A 22410-nucleotide genomic window follows, 5' to 3' on the forward strand; every position below is an offset into this window, starting at 1 on the left:
ATTGACTTTTTTCAATTTTCCGAAAAGAAAGGACATTTCCCAATACTCTCTCATCAATCAAGCCAACAACACCGTCTTGCTAACTTTCAATTAGTGTGTGTTTATTCTGCAACCGGTTCTGATGGACACACGAAGATTTGCTGGATTTACGAGAAAAAAAAAAGTTGGGTTCGAATTACATAGTTACCTCTCGCTTGCTACTTTAGTGCAGAAACTGGGGCGGCGCCGGCTTCTCAAACTCGCCCAGCTCGGCGTCGTAGTACAGGGCGGCCCGGTACGGTCTCAGCTCCCACGGGACCTGGAAGGAGTGGAGAGGGGGAAATTGTTATTTTTTTTAAATTACTTTTTGATTGAAAATTTAATGTTGCTTCTAAAAATAGACTCCTTAAACAAATGTTAAATAAATTTTTGGCCAACTTGCATGTGATTTAGAATCTTGGTTAAACACAAATAAAAATATTGAAACAGAAAAAAATACAGAATTCAAAATATGTATAAAAATTCAAATATTTAAAAACTCAAATGCAAAAATTTAAAAATTAAATTGAAATTTTATAAACCACCGTCATTTTAATTTACAGAAAATCAGATAACTTTTGATGATTTTTGGAGTAATACTTTAGTACCTAAATTTTCAGAAAAAGAAAATCGTGACTTGATATCCGGAGTGAAATTTTGGCGAAGACTTCGGATAATCAAGAACGAAATGCATTTAAATTTTTAAAATCTCTGATAGGTACCTACTTCAATTTAGAATATTTTTTTTAAATGTGATTTCTTAATTAGGGACCATCCATAAACCACGTGGACACTTTTTTGGAAATCTCAACCCCCTCTAAGGTGTCCATGGATGGTCCCTTAAGATTTTTTGAGATTTCTGGAGTTTTTTTTTTTTTTTTGAAAAAGGTTCAATAAACCAAATTTTCAGTTTTTGCTTTTTGAATACCCCTGACTCAAGGCGGTTTCAAAGACACCCAACAAGCAAAAAGTGGAAATTTGGTTGGACTTTTTAAAAAACTCATGATTTTATCTATTTTTGCATCTGGAATTTTAAAATTTACACATTTGAAAATTGTAACACTTTAACGATTTAACATTTTTTTAATTTGAAATTTTAATTTTTTTGTTGTTTTTAATAAATTATCAAACTTTTTTTGATTTCCAGATTTCCTAATTTTCAGGGTTCTATTTTTTGGAATTTTGTATTGATTAACTTTATTTTTAAATTTCTTAATTTTTTAATCTCCATTTTTTGTATTTCCATAATTTGACACTATTAAACTTTGGAATAATTCTTCCTTCTAGTTTCCTTCTAGAACACTTTGGTGAGGATGTTGTATCCCATCAGCGTTCGCCCTCCCCAAAATGTTTACCCTCCCCATACAAATGACATCGGCCGAATCTCCCGCATGCGGGGAGAAAACGCCATTTATAAATCGAACCCCAAGCAACAAAAATCTTAAATTTCTACACATGCTTGAAAAGTGGTCGTCTGAATGCTTTTTTTAATTATAAATGATTTATACATCTTTCTACTATTTCACCATCATCTGTACATTTGTTTAACAAATTTTTCTTGACACATATCAATTTGCTGAAAACCTAAAGATTTTGTTAACCCAAAAAGATGCCCTTTACCCCTTTAGCATTACGACTGAGTAAACTCCAGATTTATTTGTAGTTCTTCAATTTATCGTGTTGAAATATGACACCCAACATACCAAGCCAGGACCGAGGTGTAGAGGTAAGCGTGGTTGCCTCTCACCCAGTCGGCCTGGGTTCGATCCCAGACGGTCCCGGTGGCATTTTTCGAGACGAGATTTGCCTGACCACGCCTTCCGTCGGACGGGGAAGTAAATGTTGGCCCCGGTCTTACCTCATTCCTGATATCCCACTTCTTTTATTAGTGTGTGTAGTTCGAGTTATGGTTTGATTATTGTCTTTTTATGTCCATCGTTCGTACAATCTCATGTTTATTTTATTTTATTTTATAAATTTTTTCTTATCACTTGAATAACCCTTTCTTCAAATCCAGGTGCTGAAAATATTCTATTCATAACTAAAAAGAAACATTAATACATTCACACACAAATTAGCCAAGATCAATGTACAGTATCCTAAGCTGGCGCTCGTATTTGCCCTTTCCGAATTGATAAAGGGCAGTCTCAAGCCCTCCGACCATCCCACTTTTCGATGGGTTCGGGGTCCCAGCCATGCGGAGGGATGAAAACATGATTCATAAATTTGCGAATAAAATTTTACGACGTAAAATTTACGCATGCATAAATAATCGTAAAATCATGAATATTTTTCATAAATCCATGAAGTTTAGTCATGACTTCATGAAAATCAGTCATGAAATCATGAATAGTGATGTGCATGATTTCATGAAGGAAAATTCATGAATATTCGTAAAAATATTTTTGCCATGAATAAAATTCATAAATTCGTGCATTTTTATGCATGATTTCATGAATAAAATTCATAAAATCATGAAAGGTATCACGAAATCATGCACAAAATTATTCAAGAATTCATGAATCGAAATTCACGATTTCTCGCACACTTTTTTCCGTGTACGTCTGCGGCTGGCTCTGGTTATTTCGATGACAACCAGTTTGCCAGTTCGATTTGGAGCGTCGTTCCGTCGGGTCGCTTGATTTTTCGCGTTCGTCGTCGGAATATTTTGGTGTTTTTCGGATGTGCGTGTGCGCGTGCGTCTGCGGCTGGCTCTGGTTGCTTCGATGACAACCAGTTCGCCAGTTCGATTTGGAGCGTCGTTCCATCGGGTCGTTTGATTTTTTAGCGTTCGTCGTCGGAATATTTTGGTGTTTTTCGGGTGAGTGTGTGCGTGTGCGTCTGCGGCTGGATCTGGTTGCTTCGATGACAACCAGTTTGACAGTTCGATTTGGAGCGTCGTTCCGTCGGGTCACTTGATTTTTCGCGTTCGTCGTCGGAATATTTTGGTGTTTTTCGGGTGAGTGTGTGCGTGTGCGTCTGCGGCTGGATCTGGTTGCTTCGATGACAACCAGTTTGCCAGTTCGATTTGGAGCGTCGTTCCGTCGGGTCGCTAGATTTTTCGCGTTCGTCGTCGGAATATTTTGGTGTTTTTCGGGTGTGCGTGTGCGCGTGCGTCTGCGGCTGTCTCTGGTTGCTTCGATGACAACCAGTTCGCCAGTTCGATTTGGAGCGTCGTTCCGTCGGGTCGCTTGATTTTCGCGTTCGTCGTCGGAATATTTTGGTGTTTTTCGGGATCGTATGGATTCCAGAGACAAGCAGACACTGAATTGGTGAGCTCGTTCCTTTAAGGAACATTCTACTCGAATGATTTTGAAATATTTTTAGTCAATCTTATCTACGTTTCTTTCAGCCTATTAAATTTAATTTTCTACCCGGGTAGATGTTGTTGTTGAAATGTCGCGATCGTTTTTCTAGTTTGTCGAGATACACATTACAGCCGGGTTTCTTTATTTTATGTAATTGTTTAATAAGAAGATTCGTTTTAAATTACGCGCTAGATATACATCACCTTACAACTCGACTAGTCGTGTCCCGTGATAAGACTTCCGCTTAGTAATTTTGCTCGTGAAGCATGGCAATGAATGTTAATTCAACGTGATTATTTAATTCCTGTCCATAACATCGTAACTTCTCAGTCATTTATTTATTTATTTATTTTTTTTTTTTTTTTGGAGGGTGATCCAGCCGCACATCGTTGATGTTGAAACCTCTAAACTGGGCCCTCGTCCTGTCACGTCCGTCAGTAGTCTTGTCGTACATTACAACTAGAATCAGATCTGCCAATGAATTAGTACACTTCGACCAAATAAACACTGACGCTGTATGGATCTGACTCTAGAATAAATGCACAGTTGTGTGTTATTCATAAGTCCAACTAATTCAATTATTCATTTATGTCCAAATATTCATTTGCTAACTACTTTGGATTGAAAATCTAAATTTTAATCTAAAATCCTCTAAACTTAATGTTCAAAACTAAACGTTCCTTTAACTGTTGTAGTACTACTTCTATAAAAACAATAAAAATGTGTGAACTGATATACAAATAGGATAGAAATCGCGATTTGAAAAAGAAATGACCATTTACGTCAAAAGATCCGTAGTTCCTCGATTCGCAACAATGGTCAATACAACCATAATCCGAAAACCGTTAGTTCAACAGATCAACGAATTTTGTCCGATATCATTACATTATTGATTGATCGAGATTCTATGGACAATTTGACATAAAAGAATGCCTAGTATTCTACATCAATCAAAGTTTATTGACAGCATTACTCTAACTTAACAATTGCAACTAAATTTATCATCAAATAGATTTGGAAAGCATACAGATTTATTTTAAATGCTAATGCTAAGCAACAAATCAATTGTACTATCAAAAAGTCCCACCTAAATCCCACATTGTGATAGTGAAAAAGTCACAGAAGCAGCGGTGTCTTGTGCAATTGTGATATTTTCACTATCGGAGAACTACCTAGTTCACGAAGACAGCTTATCGGTCAACGCTTAAGCCCTGGGGCTGCGGCAAAGCGAGTTCTCGTAGCATGAAGTGGTGTCCATAGTGCTTATAAAAAAGAATGTATACCCAAATTTTAACTAATGCACTAGGATCAAATCATGCCCCTTGACTTTACAAGGCCCAGGGATTAAACTTTGGAATAATTCTATTTGGGTAATTCTCTACCAACTCACACGAAATCGGAAAAAGTTGCCCCGACCCCTCTTCGATTTGCGTGAAACTTTGTCCTAAGGGGTAACTTTTGTCCCTGATCACGAATTCGAGGTCCGTTTTTTGATATCTCGTGACGGAGGGCGGTACGACCCTTCCATTTTGAACATGCGAAAAAGAGGTGTTTTCAATAATTTGCAGCCTGAAACGGTGATGAGATAGAAATTTGGTGTCAAAGGGACTTTTATGTAAAATTAGACGCCCGATTTGATGGCGTACTCAGAATTCGAAAAACGTATTTTTCATCGAAAAACACTAAAAAGTTTTAAAATTCTCCCATTTTCCGTTACTCGATTGTAAAAATTTTGGAACATGTCATTTTATGGGAAATTTAATGTACTTTTCGAATCTACATTGTCCCAGAAGGTCATTTTTCATTTAGAACAAAATTTTTATTTTAAAATTTCGTGTTTTTCTAACTTTGCAGGGTTGTTTTTAGAGTGTAACAATGTTGTACAAAGTTGTAGAGCAGACAATTACAAAAATTTTGATATATAGACATAAGGGGTTTGCTTATAAACATCACAAGTTATCGCGATTTTACGAAAAAAAGTTTTGAAAAAGTTACTTTTTGCGTTTCTCTTTGTTTCGTCGTCCGTGTCTGTCGCGGGTGACCATGAACGGCCATGATCGATGACGACTTTTTTAAAACTTTTTTCGTAAAATCGTGATAACTTGTGATGTTTATAAGCAAACCCTTATGTATATATATCAAAAATTTTGTAATTGTCTGCTCTACAACTTTGTAGAACATTGTTACACTCTAAAAAATAACCCTGCAAAGTTAGAAAAACACGAAATTTTAAAATGAAAAATTTTGTTCTAAATGAAAAAATGACCCTTCTGGGACAATGTAGATTCGAAAAGTACATTAAATTTCCCATAAAATGAAATGTTCCAAAATTTTTTACAATCGAGTAACGGAAAATGGGAGAATTTTTAAAACTTTTTAGTGTTTTTTCGATGAAAATACGTTTTTCGAATTCTGAGTACGCCATCAAATCGGGCGTCTAATTTTACATAAAAGTCCCTTTGACACCAAATTTCTATCTCATCACCGTTTCAGGCTGCAAATTATTGAAAAACTCTTTTTCGCATGTTCAAAATGGAAGGGTCGTACCGCCCTCCGTCACGAGATATCAAAAACGGACCTCGGATTCGTGATCAGGGACAAAAGTTACCCCTTAGGACAAAGTTTCACGCAAATCGAAGAGGGGTCGGGGCAACTGCTGTGTGAGTTGGCGGAGAATTACCCATTTTAAAATTTAAGATTTTTTCTTTTGAATATTGAAATACAAAAAAAAAACAAATTATATGTTTTAAAATTCTAATAGGGTATATGATCCTATTTTGGACCTAGTACCTATTTTGGACCTATTTTTATTAATCGAGGTAGTTCAGGCTTTTAAAGTACGAATTCACTGAATCCAACCAACAGAAAGTGTAGGCAGGATCGTTTTGTATCTTACCTCTTCCAAAAATGTTAACATTTTTGATTATTTCCGCTTTTTCAGCCACTTTTTCCAACGCCATTCGAACTACCTTTCATTTTCCTAGCACATCGATTAGGTCCAAAAATTCCAGCCTCGTTGCTTATCAGATTTGGCTCGCGACACCTTGATGATTTTTTCTGTTTTGCACTGACACCAAGCAATTTCATCCGGTTTCCGAGCAATGTAACTGTTGCTTATTTAATTATTTCTTGTTTTCCGTCACTAAACCATTGAAATAACTATTCTATTATTGAAAAAAACTCATTTCAAAATATTTTTTCAAATCAGCCGCGTTGGATCAGTTTTTGGAGCTACTTTGCCGTCGGTTCAAGGCTATCACCAACACATGCATAACAAGGTGTTGCCAGTTTTGTTTATCAATTTATTTCGATATTTCATTGAAATTGATTGAAATTTTTTAATTTATTATTTTGAATTGAATTTCTTTACTGTAATTATTTGAATGAAATCGAAGCTTTAAAAAGCAAATGATTAACAGAAACAATGAAAATATGTTTTTTAAACGATAAAAATGCAAATTGAAGCTAGAGATTTAGATGATTGTTAGGACCGATTGCAAAGTATCCCAAAATTTGAACTGATGTTGATTTATTTTTGTCTTAACATCATTATCACCAATTTAGCCGCATATATTTTTAATTTTTGCTTCAAAAAATGCAAACTGGCTACCCTGTTGGAATTGAAGGGGAAACGATTGAAAAACCTTAAGGGTCTAGTTCATTAAATCGTCAGCTGTCACCGTGACAGGAGCTGTCAACATCGCTTAAAAGTGGTTTTTGAAAAAGTCGTATGAATTAAATTTAAAAAAAAATCTTGAGTTAGTTTTAAAAAGATCCTAAGTGCTAGTTGTAAACAAATAAATTTTTCGATTAGTTCTCGATCAATTTACGAATTATAAATAAAAAATGCTTTGAATTATCATCTGCACGTCTTCTAAATGCTCTTTACTGGAAAACAAACAAAATTTGGTTTGGTTCAGAAAAAAAAAAATCAAAAATGTGTCGGAGATCGTGATGGCTTTTCTGGCTAACTAATCAGAGAAATATACACATGGAAAATATATATGATTTTTGGCATATTTATCTTTATATAATTTTTAAAAATACAGGTATAACGATTTTTTTCACAATTGGCAGCGTTGGTTTATAATAAATTACACTTTTAAATTTTACCGTGTCAATCATGTTAGAAACACAATTAAACCAGCTAAAAAAATAAAATCTTCGAAAAAATAAGCATAAGAGGTTAATGCGATGTTAACATTATGAATTTTATGATTTGAGACAGACAGTGACTTTCATAGGTTTGATATTTTTCCGCAAAATGAAGAGTAAAATTTGAATACGTACGGAATGGTATGGAATCATACTGACCGTGGTAGAGAAGTGCTCAAAGTACCTCATGAAGAACTTTTCATGAAATTTTGAAAAGTTTAAAAAGTTAGTTAACTATAACTTAGAAAATGTTGATAAAAAGCATTATTTTCATCTTCTCAACGTGTCATGATTTTTTCAATGAACATGATTTGATTTTGAATCGTAAAACGGAATGCATTTTCGGATTCTTCGGACAATCTTCTACTAGGAAAAGGGTACTAGGAAAAGGTAAAATAAGTAATATAAATATTATTAAATATTATTTGTTTTTGATACATAACTTGAAAAAATAATTTAAAGGCATTTCCTGTAAAACAAATTTCATATAAAATGTGAAAACTTTTGATTCATTCTTTAAATTCAGTTATACATGTAATTCAAATCCATAATTCAATAAACAAAACTAGTTTCAACGAATTTCAGGCAAAGTTCTGAATTTTTAACAATATTACCTAAAATTTATATGTATCATATTAAAAAGTTTATAAACATAATTAACTAAGTATTGACATAAATGATTTTCTTAAAAATTATATCAACAACCTAAGTGATGGTAAGTTCGAAGTAAAAATAATGTTTGAAAACCTCAAATCTGCTTTTAACAAGACAAACTATGACTATCAAAGGCACCCTGGTAGTCAAACAAAGATTTTGTTTTCAAATTTTACATTGTTTTTAAAGTGCAACATGTAGTTGAACTTTTTGTCAAGCAACTGTAAAGTTTAACATGACAGATGAGAAAGTTTCACACCAAGTTACAAGCTATAATCTCCCTTTAAAATTTCTTGATTGTTTAATAATATTTGAACATAAGCTCTGCGTAAAATTTAGAACCTTTTTTCATTGTAACTTGTTATGTAGCTTAATTCATTTAATTTTAAGATAGGGTGTTTTTATTGCGAGTAATAACGGGTTGTCTTTAATGTTCTAATGCTTGAACAATTAGGTCATAAGAATATGCAAATTGTAAATAGGACAGAAACCTGCTAAAGATGCGTGAGTTTCCATTCAATATGATTAAAACACGTTTTCAAATTCAAATCCATTGTTTCATCATAATTATTTAATTTCTGAAATAAATATTTTCCAAATTATAATCGTAATAATAAAAAAAAAATGAAATTACAAGCCTAGGTTTCAACATTTGGATAAAAAAAGTGTTTTAAAATGCTTTTACAGCCGTACAATTGCTTTCCAATAATTAGTTTTTAAAATATCGAGGTATTGACGGAATTTTTTCCTTTTAGATTGTTTAGATTTTTGTTTTAAATCTATAATTTTAGAAATTTATTAAATATTTTAAAACTTTAGATTTTTTAAACATTTTATTCTTTTTATGTTTTGATGCGTTTTTTTATTTTAGAATTACTAATTATAAAATTTATGAGTTTAAAAAAAAATCTTAAATTTAATAATTATTTATAAAATTTTTACTTGAAATTTTTAGGGTTTTTATGAATTATGAATTTATTTCTATTTTTTAACATATTCAGATATTTTTAGTTTTAAATTTTAGGAATTTTAAAATTTTAGATTTTTTTTTAATTTAAAACTTAAAAGTTTAGAAATTTTTGAAATTTTAGAATGTTTAAAAATAAGATTTTCACATTTCTGAGCGCATGAATTTTTTAAATTTTAAATTTAGAAATAGGATCAAAGTATTTTTTTACGATTTTTGCAATTTAAGGAAACCTGACAAAAAAATCGCACAAACCTTTAATTTGGCATTTGTTGAAAATTGAGGTACGTTTTCAGCCAAAAATGACCTATCGATAAATCAAAAATTTAAGGCAAATTTCATCTAATTTCGTTAAATTTTTGGAAAGTATTGGTCAATTATGTAAGGAAATTTTGCCCAGCTCTTTTTAGTGAATAGGTTAAAGTCACGTTAATAAAATAAACAATAACAACTTTTTTTTGTGGGATTTAAGACTACTGCGACCATTTAGTTGATCTATTGTAGTGTACCCCTAATTACTGTCGCATATTTTCAGGGTGACAAGTCACCATTTAGGGTGACCGCCACTGACTGAGGATGCGATATACCCCAGTTTGGCATTGCTTCGAGAATGAAGTCAACAACCGAAGTGGGATTTTCTGAATAAATTTCTGAGGGAGTTAAAATCTTTATTGAAAAATTTAATTCTTTTTGCAATCAGTGCACCACACTCACACAGTAAGTGCCTTGAAGTTTCCACTTCACAGTCACAGAGCCTACAGATATCAGTTTGACTTCGCGTTAGCTTTTTCAAGTGATACCGTGATGGGCAATGTCCTGTAACAACTTTTTAGTGAAAGTGACGTATGACCTATCTAGGTTAAGGTCACGTTAATAAAATAAACAACAACTTTTTAGTGAGATTCCACATAGTTTTTTTACACTAAGGCGTGTGCAAATATTTTTCAAAACCAGTCTGAAAAATCAAGAAAACAATTTTTTTTTCAAAAAGCTTCAAATATTTATTAAATTTTGAGTACTATCAGCTAAAAGTAGTTTATGCAACAAGTTGCAAAAAGAGCATTTTTTCAACACGAGTCGTACATTTATCCAACGAGGTTCACCGAGTTGGATAAATACGAAGAGTGCTGAAAAAAACAAGTTTTGCAACGAGTTCCATACAAAATTTTTTGCAATTCCAAAAAACACACACTGAGTGAAATTTTATGTAAAATTTTCATGTATTTTGTCAATAAATCGTTTAAATCAAAAAAAATGTTGAAAAGTGTTACTTTTCGAAACAAGGGCTGAAAAGTTCAACTTTCAGCACCCATTTGAGTGCTGAAAAGTAGAACTTTTCAGCATTTATTTTGAAAAGTGTTGCTTTTCGATTCTGTTATTTTTGGTAGGCTTTTTCGTCGTTCAAGAATGACGGGAATTTAGTTTTACGACGAAATTGCAAAAAAAAAAAACATTTTAAAATACATTCCCATGTGTTTATCATCATTTTTAACATTAACTCAGATCACACTGACACAAATAGAAAACAGTAAACCAACTCACCTGATCCTCCATCATCGTCAGGTTCACGCCCAAATCCTCCAGCGTCGGCACTCCCTTCTTCACGTCGTCCGTGACGTACTCCCGCTCGACGCGCTCCGTGTGCAAATCTCCCACCGGGAACGACGGACAGATAAACTCCGTCAGCTTGACCTTAATCATGAACGTCGGATCGTAGCGCAGATCGTACCGCTGGTAGCCCCACCACTCCTTGTCCTTGCGCATCTCCCGGTGGAACCAATCGACCAGCTCCGACAGCTTGTACCGACGGGGACCCACCGCCTGGTACGTCTGGCCCTGGCTGTCCGAATCCTTGATGGCGTTCACGATGCCCTGGGCGACATCTCCGCAGTACACGGGCTGCTTGATGGTGCGCTCTCCGGAGTACCACAGCGGCATTCCACGGAACTGCCGGCGCCAGATGTGCGCGTAATACCGCAGGAAGCGATCCTCCTGACCGTAGATGTCCGACGGGCGGAACACGATCGCATCGGGGAACTCCTCACGAACGGCCTTCTCACCGGCGTACTTGCTCTTCAAGAACTTGCTTCCCTCCTTGGTCAGAATCGGTTCCGGGTGGGGAGTCGCGTTCAACGACGAAATGTGGATAAACTTCTCCACGCCGGCCTGCTTGGCAATGCGCGCCAAACGCCGCGCTCCCTCCACATGCACATCCTGGAAGGCAAAGTTCTTGGTCTCCCAGTCACGACCCACCAGGTTGATGACCACGTTCGAGTACTTGACCGCCTTGTAGATCGATTCCTCGTCGCACAAATGGTACGGATGGAACAGCACCTGTCCCAGGTCACCGCACAGCTTCAAACGCATCGCCTCGTAATGGTCCGCACGGTACGGAATAATCACCTGCGATCCGATCTTGCCCAGCTTGTTGCAAACGTACCGCCCGAGGAATCCGGTCGCACCGAAAACAGTCGCAACAACCCCGTTGAAACTGGATCTACCACCCGTACCACGCTTGAGCGAGGCCAGGTTCGTCGTCTTCAGCTTGCGCGGCCCATCGGTGCTGTAGTTGGCCCGCAGACACACGATTCCAAGCGCTCCGGATTGTTGCTCTGCAAAAAGACCCAAAACAAATTACATAACAAAACACACTCGGACCGAATCTGGCGCTACTCACTGGCCAGCTGGGCGCCGTTCAGCAGGATCAGCGAAGCCATTGCGAGCTAGTGTGGCCCTCCGATGGCACGAACTCGGCACAGGTGACAGAAAAAGCGGCTTAAATTTCGTTTAATTTCTTCGGCGAGTTCCCCCACAGAAAAGATGGGAAAATTCGGACTTGCCTTCAGCAGCAGCGGTGGCAGATCGCGGTTGAGTTGCGTCTGACGGAAGAAACGTCAGCTGATGGTCGATTCTGGCGTTTGTGCTATAAAACGGGGCATTGGGTCAGCTGAGTCGAAAAGTTGGTTAAGTCACAGAGTAGTACAGAGGTTAAGTAAGTTGTTTGATTACTAATGTTCTTACAATCTGTTTTAGGGTTCGTGCTGTATCGAAAAATTAAAAAAAATTTAATGCAACATGGTGTTAAAGTTTCTGTCAAGCTGCTGTGAAGTATTCCATGGCAGCTGGGAATGTTTCACTCCATGTTACCGGCTCACATCTCTCTTATATGAATTTCTCGATAGGGATTATGGGTTGCAGGATTAATAATATGTAATAAGCTATGTGTATTTATTATAAACATTACAAACATTCAAAGCGCCACAAAAAGGGCGCACCCTTAAAAATATTGCCTTAGATTGACAGATTGCGCATTGAGCGCGAGAGTGCGCTAGCGAACGAGTACAAAGAGCGAGAAAACAGCAGAAAGCGCGCGGCTGCCGAAAGGGAGAATGAAGATTGCCAAATCAGTTTTGTGGTTAATTTGTAAGAAATAAGACGTGTTGTTTGTTAATTGCAAAATATCTTTGTTTTTATTATAAACGAAAGTCCCCGATCACGACAATGGCACGGTCCGGTAAGTGGAACCCTTTTAATTCATGAAAGATTATTTGTTATGCTTGAATTGTTGTGCTGTGAAATTACATGGTTTTGTTTACATGGCAGGATGAAGGTCCAAAGTTTAGCTTTGTTGTTTTGCCTGTGCTTTGAAGCAGGTACAGTCATCCCTCATATTCGGAACAGTTTACAGATCCGCCAATGTTCAAAAAATCATAGAAAATGAATGATTGAACTTAATGATTCGCTTTTATCTTCATTTGAAAGCTTTTCTTGCGATCTTTCGAATGGTATATCGAACAACTGCAAATTTTAACTTTTATATCAAGTTTTTGAAGAAAAACTTTGACCCTTGAAATCCACAAATTCGGAACACTTTTTTCTTACGGATGTAAACAAACTTTGGTTCTCTCCAAGAGTGCATAATTTTTACAAAATAATGACTTCAGGCACTGAAACCAACGAAACTCATGCTTAGTTATGTTTTATGAATGGTCTGATAACTTTTTTTGTGAAAATATCAGTTAAATTCAGGTGTTCCACAATTGTGGGAGGCACAATAACATCCCACAATTATGAAACGGGCAATTTGGAGGCAGTGTTTTGCTGCTCTGGATAAAATAGCATTGAAAAGAGGTTTTTTGTTCAAAAAGTACTACTTTTACTAGTGAAATAGCAAGATAATGTCCAAATGAAGGTCCTAAAAATAGTAAGGTCGACAGAAAAGCTGAATTTGGCATGTTATTGACAAATTACCACAAAAGTGTTCCGAATTTGTGGGTGTTCCGAATATGTGGGATGACTGTATATGTTTGCTTGAAGTTTTCATGTGAAATTGATAAAAGGTTTATTTTGTTTTGAATTAGAAAGATTAGCTTTTTGTTTTGATAATTGAAGACCAAGTTGAAGACCAATGTTTTATCACAGACAAGTTTCTGCTCGAACCTAGGAGTCCGAAGGCTTGAATGTGGAGGGCACCCAAACCTCTTTCTACTCCAAGGAACCTTCCACCCCAGTGTTTGAACTGACGACCTTTGGATTGTGAGTCCAACCGCCGCCAGCGATTCCACCGGAGTAGGCTTGGTTTGGTGTGTTGTTTATACTTATGGCATGGAGATGACTCCTAAACCTGGAATGACTTAACGGCCTAACAACCAAGGCCGGGACCGACATTTTACTTCCTCATCCGATGGAAGGTTGCAGCAGATGAGAATCGAACCCAGAATCATCCGCTTACAAAGCGGACAGCGTAACTATTCGGCCACGCACTGCCATGCCAATTTTATGTAAGATTTGAAAAATAACTTAAAAGCCGTACGTTTGTTACCGAACACAAAATTCAAATTTCGCGCGCAATGGATTCCGGCAAAAGCACGTGCCCTCGTACTGCGCATGTCCTTCCGGGAATGTCACTCTTGCCGTAGGTACACACACATACGATGGTGCCTCCCACGCAAAGCAACGACGACTGCAGTTCCACTGCTGCTGCTGCTGCACCACGAACTGTTTGTTTACCTCCAAAAGATTTGTGGGGTGGTATCGTGAGGTGTGTGCGAAATTGCAAAAAAACAGAAAAGCGACTTCCGCGCTAGCGAATGAAGCCCTCAGACATGTGAAGCGTCGGCCAGGGGCCCGGTCCGTACTTCCGGACGTAATAGTTTCTCTGTCTCGCGGTGGAAACACGTATCAATTCCGTGTGTAGGATGCGGATCGGTTCGCTGCTCCCTCACTCTTCCTGTTGAATATGTCCAGTTTCGAGTTTCTACCCTTTGAGGTGAGAGTTTCCATATGGTTTTGGGGCGGGTTCATGAAGGTGTTTTTTTTTTTTCTTTTTTGCAGATAAGTTGCATGATCTTTGACTATTTGAGTGTGTCGGATTTGAAGAATGCCTCCCTTACGTGTCGCCGCTGGTGCCACATCATCTTCTCCGACAGCTACATCCGGCGGTTCATGCTGCGGATCAACCTGCACCGGTCCGATCAGTCCAAGCTGGCGGCGGTCAAGGCGAACGCGGCATCGATATCATCCCCGAGTCGATCCCGGTTACCTTCGTCTTTTCCTTGTTCGCTTTACCAGCGATGTCGAACGGCCAAGGGAAAGTCAAAGTGCGAACTCCGCCAGATGTCGCTGGTTCTGCGAAGATCCTGTCGCCATTACAGTAACATTACGTTCATGTGCGACAACCGGAGCGAGTTCACGGACAATGTGTTCAATGTGATCTTGAACTTGCTGAGGCCCAGCGGACTGGAGCGCGTTGAGATCTTGAAGATCATACTGTCGTCAAATTTGAACGTGCTCGTCACGATTCTGAACAGTGCAATTAGAAACATGGGAAGACTGAAGAGTTTCCACCTGATCTACGATCCCCAGCGGAGACTTCAATGCGGAGACCACGTGCGACCGTGCGTGATCATCGAAAGTCAAACGATCACGCACATTGAGCTAAAGTCGGTCATACCGGAGCAGATACAGCTGCCCAAGCTGGAATCATTGGACGTGAGTCTACAGCCCGGAATTGCCACCTTAATCCAGAGCGTGTCCGATAGTTTGACCACGCTGCACCTACACCTGGACTGCACATCGGCAAACTGTGGCGAAGAAGAGATCTACTCACTGACCTTGGATCGGCTAAAGGTGCTCAAACTGACCCGCGGAATCATGAACGAGTTCAGCTTCCCAATCCCGGTCAGCTCCAACCGCCCAGGACTCAAGCTCCACTTCTTCCGCCACCTCGATCGACTCGAACGGCTCATCCTCGAGGAAAAGTACACCGCGGAAAACATCTTCCTCGCAATCTGCGAAACATCGCGCAACCTCACCGAGCTCAAAATCGACCACCTCAAGGTCGTCAACTGCACCGTACTGGACAAGCTGTCCCTGCTCGAAAACCTTAAAATACTCACCCTCCCAAATATCTACTCGTCGCACGAAATATCCTTCCACTACGTCTACTTACCAAAACTGGAAGCTCTGCACCTTAAAATCTTCAAAGACTCCACCCACTCGTTCAGCAAATTTGTCAATTTAAAGCGTCTCACCATCGGTTCCTACACCTCGCAAACCCCCGAACTCATCGACGTCATCTCGATGCACATCCAGCAGCTGCGCGAACTCCGGCTCTTCTTTCTCGATTACGCAGACGTCCCCTCCAGAACGTTCCGCAAGCTGACCTACCTCGGTCAACTCCACCGGCTCGAACTGGTCAACGGCCATCTGCGGCGCAGTGTTTTCAGCCGGTGTCCGCCGGGGATCAGCAAACTGGAGCAGATCGTGTTCAGCTGTTGCCACCTGGACACGCAGCACTTTGACGGACTGCGCGAAAAGTTTCCCCGGCTGCGGGATGTCCGATTTGAGAAGTGTGAGTTTGTCACGTTGATGGATCGGAGTGCCGCCCAGCAGTGGGGCGTGGATGAGTTGTAGGCCCCGGTGGCGGTGTCTCTCTATTAAAACCCCCTTGCTATATTAAAACTACGCGTTAAGGTTAATTTTAGGATAAACCAAAATTTCAAACTTTTAAAACGTTAATAAAATTTTGTTGATGCAATCTTAAGGGGGCCGTTTTCTTCAAATATATGACTGAAGGTGTAATTAACAAGTATTATACAATCATCAAGAAATAATGAGGGATCTCTTTTTCTGAAAAAATATTTTTATGGTGAGCCATATTATTATGTCGATCTGGTTTGTTTCTTTATCTTAGAAAAAATCCCCACGTACAAGTAGTGCAGGAGCCACAATTATAAAACTACCTTTAATTTATTTATTTTTTTTTTTCTATGAAGAATACGTTTTTTTTCCAAATTTTGAGTCCTACGCCATCAAATCGGGCGTCCAATTTTACATCAAAGTTCCTTTGACACCAAATTTCCAAACCATTTAGGCTACACTTTTTGCTCGAATGTTCAAAAATAAAAGGGGTCGTACCGCCCCTCTGTCACGAGATATCGAAAAATAGACCTCGGATTCGTGATCAGGGATAAAATTTCCCCTAAGACAAAGTTTCACGCAAATCTATGAGGTGCAACTTTTTCCGATTTAATGTGAGTTGGAGATTTTTTAATAAATATTTCAATTGTGGTTTGGTTGAGCGTTTTAGCAGAATGCATTACTGTGTCGTCTCTTTGTATTCACAAATATTTCAAGTTTTTCAAACTATTTTTGTAAAAGAATTTTAGACTTATTAATTCTTAGAAATTTTAGAATTTTTTAAAAATATTTTAAATTTTTCAAACTTTTTTAAAATAATTTTAGACTTTGAGATTTTTGAATAATTTCCATCCTTTTTTTATATAAACGTAGTAGTAATATTAAGTTGAATATTTAGTTAAATGAATTGTTTTTTTATTTTTCATTTTATTTTTTATTTTTTTATTTCATTTTTTTTTGCGGACGAGGTGGGACAGCTATGATCAAGTCAGTTCAAGTCCGGTCGTCAAAATTATCACCCTCACGCACGCTATGCGGGCATGAGCTGGGGGGAATATTAAGTTAAATAAATACAGAAGTTGTTCGGTAACTGGGCGTTGTTTAACTGGGCTGCTTTTTAACTGGGCGCTCGATAACTGGGCCGTAGCCCAGTTAAAAAGCAGACAAACGTCAAAAAACCAGAACAAACCAAAATGGCCGAGGGCTAATGGATGCAAAAATCATATTCAATAAATAAAAAAAACTTTTTTCAAACTTTTGTTTGATTTCAAGTTACAATTAAAGAAATATGAAAAGTAAGCATTGTAAATAAATTTGAGTTACTTTTATTTTTATACTTCATCTGGAAAATATTTTCCATCGATGGTCCCCTCGTTATTTTTTGTTCAGCCCAGTTAACGAGCAACATTCGGTGACTGGGCTACGTTCTCAGCCCAGTTACCGAACAACTACTGTAGTTAAATGATTACATACTAAACAAAACTTAATACATGAAATTTTTGAGATTTTGATAAAAAATATTTTACACTTTTGAGAATTGTGAACATATAAAGATTCTATAAATTCAAAAAAATAAGCTTTAAGCGGAACTTCGGAAGGAATCTGTCAAGAAAAAAATCAAATGGGCAGCAGCGAAAGCAAGCCAGAGAGTGTGAAGAAAAGCCCCAAGAAAACGCTGCCTCTCCTTTGTTCTGCTGTTCGTAAAGCTGTTTCTTGGCCCCTTTCCTTCCTAGCCTTTAAAAAAATAATTAAATTTGAGTAGTAAAATTTTTAAGTAGCCAATTTGAAGACAAATCATTCAAGTTTAGATAACAAACTGTAAATTGATTAAATCGATGCCTCTGTGCTCTCTTGTACTAGGCTTGCTGGTACTCCTATCTAGTTAGCATAAGAGAGCACAAAGGCATCGATACTAAATTTAAATTCAACAATAAATAGACTTTTACTTTTAACACTTTTGGATTAAAAAAATATAAATCCATTTTTTATTTAACATTATTACAATTTGGAAATACAGAAGTTGTTCGGTAACTGGGCGTTGTTTAACTGGGCTGCTTTTTAACTGGGCGCTCGATAACTGGGCCGTAGCCCAGTTAAAAAGCAGACAAACGTCAAAAAACCAGAACAAACCAAAATGGCCGAGGGGCTAATGGATGCAAAAATCATATTCAATAAATAAAAAAAACTTTTTTCAAACTTTTGTTTGATTTCAAGTTACAATTAAAGAAATATGAAAAGTAAGCATTGTAAATAAATTTGAGTTACTTTTATTTTTATACTTCATCTGGAAAATATTTTCCATCGATGGTCCCCTCGTTATTTTTTGTTCAGCCCAGTTAACGAGCAACATTCGGTGACTGGGCTACGTTCTCAGCCCAGTTACCGAACAACTACTGTATAAATATTCCTGAAAATCCAAAGTATTCAGGTATTTTAGATGTTTAAATTGCAGGACTCAGTATGTTTATAATTTTTGCAGTCCCATATTGTAAAAGATAGACTTTTTTCAGTTTTATTTTTAATTTTTTTGTATGTCGTGAGTTTTTAATGTATAAATTTTGAGATTTAAGCAGATTTTTTGTAGATATTTTCAGAACTCACGATTATACAGTTCGATGCCTCTGTGTGTTCTCATTGATGATTTAAAAGAAATCCCAGCGAGCAGAGAATTTATTTAGTATTCAGATCAGAAACTGTAAATTGCATGATAAACTGAATAAAAAATTGATTTTGATTCTACTATTTTGAGAATTTTGAATAATTGCAGATTCTGGAATTTCAAAACTCCTAACATTAGAAAATAACTGTTTCAGAATAATCAAATACTAAGTAATGAAAAGACAGGTACAGTAGTTGTTCGGTAACTGGGCGTTGTTTAACTGGGCTGCTTTTTAACTGGGCGCTCGATAACACAACTATTAAAATACATGTTTTTTTTAATTTGTTTAATTGTTTTAGTTTGTCCAAATTTTGAAATTTTTAGATGTTTTCACTTTTTAATTTTGTTTTGTGTTATTAATTCTATTTTATACAATAGTTTTAATATTTAGCGAAATATTTCTCAATACAGTTTTGATTAAGCGACGTTCGATTACGATTTTTTCATATTTTTGCCTTCCTCACCTTACTGAGGAAAGGCTATAAAATCACTCGAAAAACTAAATTCTTAATTTGACCTCCAGTCCTCCGCTGAACGTCAACGGAGACCTCGTAGCGAGCCCTTCAGCGAAAGCCGAAGCGCTCGCTAGTGCATTCGCCGCTGCCCACAACAACGAGCAACCAGGTGATCCCGAAACATCGGCTGCTGTGGAGAACGCGCTTGGCCACATCCGAGCGACAACTCCTCCCGTGCCTCCGGCCGCCCTTGTCAAGCCGAAAGAGGTCAAGGCGATCATCCGCACGCTCAAAAACCGGAAGTCTCCTGGGCAAGACGGAATCCGGAATACGTGCCTCAAGCAGCTGCCAAGAAAGGGTTGGTCGTCCTGACCAAAATCTTCAACGCTTGCCTGGCCTTGGGCTACTTTCCGGCCGGCTGGAAACACGCGAGTGTGATCGCCATCCCAAAGGCGAACAAGGATATAACCAATCCAGGTAACTACCGCCCGATCAGCCTTTTGAGCAGCCTGAGCAAACTCCTGGAACGGGTGATCCTCGTCCGGATAAACCGTCACCTGGAGACGGAGCAACTCATTCCACACGAGCAGTTCGGCTTCAAGCCGGGGCACTCAACGGTGCACCAACTCGCCCGTATCTCGGAGATGGTGAAGCGCGGTTTCCTGGCGGGGAAGTCGACCGGCATGATCCTTCTCGACGTCGAAAAGGCCTACGACTCCGTGTGGCAGGACGCCGTGGTCTACAAGCTCTTCCGCTCGAACCTCCAGCCGTTCCTGGTCAAGATCGTCGAGTCGTTCCTGACAAATCGGTCGTTTACGGTGACGGTGAATGGCGAGCGTTCTTCCGTCCACAACATCCCCTTCGGCGTGCCCCAAGGATCAGTGCTGAGCCCGACTCTCTACAACATCCTCACCTCCGACGTGCCGATGATCGATGGAGTGTCGTACGCATTCTTTGCGGATGACACTGCATACTTGGCATCGGACAAGGACCCGAAGATCGTCGTCACCCACCTACAAGCGGCACAGAACAACCTCGAGGAGTTTCAGCGGAAGTGGCGCATCAAGCTGAACGCTGGGAAAACCCAGTCCATCTTCTTCACCAGGAGGCGTGCTGCTCGGCACCTTCCCGCAGATCGATCAGCGTCAACGGCCAGCCTGCAACGTGGGACGACGAAGTCACGTACCTGGGAGTGGTGCATGACAAGAAGCTAAAGTACGACAAGCACGTGAACTACATCATCGGGAAGGTGGATCGGTCCACCAAAGCGCTCTACTCCCTGCTGAATCGGCGGTCGAAGCTGAGCATCAAGAACAAGTCGCTAGTGGTCAAGTGCATCATCCGTCCAATGCTGACCTACGCTGCTGCGGTCTGGGGCAACTGCGCCAAATCGCACCGTAAGCGACTCCAGGTGAAGCAGAATAAGCTGCTCAAGATGGTGCACAACCTGGACCCGTGGTACCCGACCGACGACCTACACAAGCTGGCCGGCGTCGACACCGTCGACGCAAGCATTGAAAGGGCAACGAGAACCTTCAGGACTTCGTGTGGAATGTCAACGAATCCGCTCATCGAAGCACTCCTCCGCCAACAACTGTGATATTAGTTTTTAAGCCAAACATAGATCTAGGGTTTTTTTCTCAAAAAATATTTTCCCTAAAAGAACACCCAGTTAGCAAAATCTAAACGTAGAAATATGTATCCTCCCTGCAAAGGCTTATGAATTGATCTCAGTTGAAAGGTTCTCCAAATCTCTGAATTGCAAATGTAACATCCTGGAGCAGAACAGTTAAATTCTAATAAAAACACTATTGAAATTGAAATTAATTTGACCTCCTAGACCCACCTTCATGTATACATATCGACTCAGAATCAAATTTTGAGCAAATGTCTGTGTGTGTGGTGGGATGTTGATCGAAAAAATTTGCACTGAGTTATCTCGGCACTGGCTGACCCGATTTGGACCGTTTTGGTCTCATTTGATCCGTCTTGGGGTCTCATAAGTCGCTATTGAAAATGATAAAGTTTAGTTAAGTACTTCAAAAGTTATGCTAAAAAACGAATTTAACAAAAGACCGGAAGATTGTAAAAAGGGTGGTTTTGTAAGAAACCTCGTCATAATATACATTTTTAGAAAGGTATTCGAAAGACCTTTCCAACGAGTTCAAAAGATTGAAGATCTGACAACCCTATCAAAAGTTGTAAGCACTTAAGTGTTATGTATGAACCTTTTAGAGGTCGGATCTCATATATTTCGATGAAAACGTTGTCCGGATCTATCATGCGACTTGTCGTTGGGTAGGTAATTAAAATACCTTTCCAACGAAATCAGTAGATTGAAGATCTGACGACCCTATCAAAAGTTATAAGCACTTAAAGCTAAGAACAAGATTGTCCGTTCGACGCAGTGGTGAACGCAGAACGCTGTGCCAGTTCGATTTTTCCATCAACTGTCAGTCGGACAATCTGCAGGGGTTGCTTTGTTCAATGGTCGATGAATGGCAGGCTATGATGACAGGCGCAAAATTTTGCGTTTGCGTTCAGGCCTGACGGACAATCTTTTTCTTACCTTAAGTGTTATTTATGAACTTTTTGGAGGCCGGATCTCAGATATTTAATTGAAAACGTTGTCCGGATCTATCGTGCGACCTGTCGTTAGATAGGTAATCAAAAGACCTTTCCAACGAGTTCAGTAGATTAAAGATCTGACGACCCTATCAAAAGTTATAAGCACTTAAGTGTTAATTATGAACTTTTTATAGGCCGGATCTAAGATATTTTGACAAAAACGTTGTCCGGATCTATCGTGCGACCTGTCGTTAGATAGGTAATCAAAAGACCTTTCCAACGAGTTCAGTAGATTAAAGATCTGACGACCCTATCAAAAGTTATAAGCACTTAAGTGTTAATTATGAACTTTTTATAGGCCGGATCTAAGATATTTTGACAAAAACGTTGTCCGGATCTATCATGCAACCTGTCGTTAGATAGGTAATCAAAAGACCTTTCAGTAGATTAAAGATCTGACGGCCCTATCAAAAGTTATAAGCACTTAAGTGTTATTTATGAACTTTGTGGAGGCTGGATCTCAGATATTACCTAGCATTACACTCAAAATGTGAGGAAGGCACCAACCACCTAATGGTGGATTAAGTAACGTTTTAGTTTAAACTCAAATTTTATGTTCTTAAACCTCATTTTAGTCAAATTTGAAGAGTTGATTGCCCTGTAAATTAAAAAAAATGATTTTTTTTTTAAATTTCTAGATTACTT

General features: G+C 38.5%; 2 protein-coding genes across 2 annotated transcripts; one reads left to right on the forward strand and one right to left on the reverse strand.

Annotated features, from left to right (window-relative positions):
- Nucleotides 1-76: 76 nt before the first annotated feature.
- On the reverse strand, nt 77-11993 carry LOC6048568 (NADH dehydrogenase [ubiquinone] 1 alpha subcomplex subunit 9, mitochondrial). The gene is made up of 3 exons (XM_001865437.2): nt 11780-11993; nt 10645-11714; nt 77-298 (listed from the first exon to the last, which is right to left on the reverse strand). Exons 1-3 carry the CDS (start codon nt 11817-11819, stop codon nt 203-205), a joined length of 1206 nt encoding a protein of 401 aa, XP_001865472.1. The 5' UTR covers nt 11820-11993; the 3' UTR covers nt 77-202.
- Nucleotides 11994-14049: 2056 nt separating this feature from the next.
- Nucleotides 14050-16147, forward strand: LOC6048567. Its single transcript, XM_001865436.2, has 2 exons — nt 14050-14371; nt 14437-16147. The coding sequence occupies exons 1-2, from the start codon at nt 14342-14344 to the stop codon at nt 16015-16017; spliced, it is 1611 nt and encodes a 536-aa protein (XP_001865471.2). The 5' UTR covers nt 14050-14341; the 3' UTR covers nt 16018-16147.
- Nucleotides 16148-22410: the final 6263 nt, after the last annotated feature.

This window comes from Culex quinquefasciatus, chromosome 2, assembly GCF_015732765.1.
Source record: "Culex quinquefasciatus strain JHB chromosome 2, VPISU_Cqui_1.0_pri_paternal, whole genome shotgun sequence".
Lineage (NCBI taxonomy): Eukaryota > Metazoa > Arthropoda > Insecta > Diptera > Culicidae > Culex > Culex quinquefasciatus.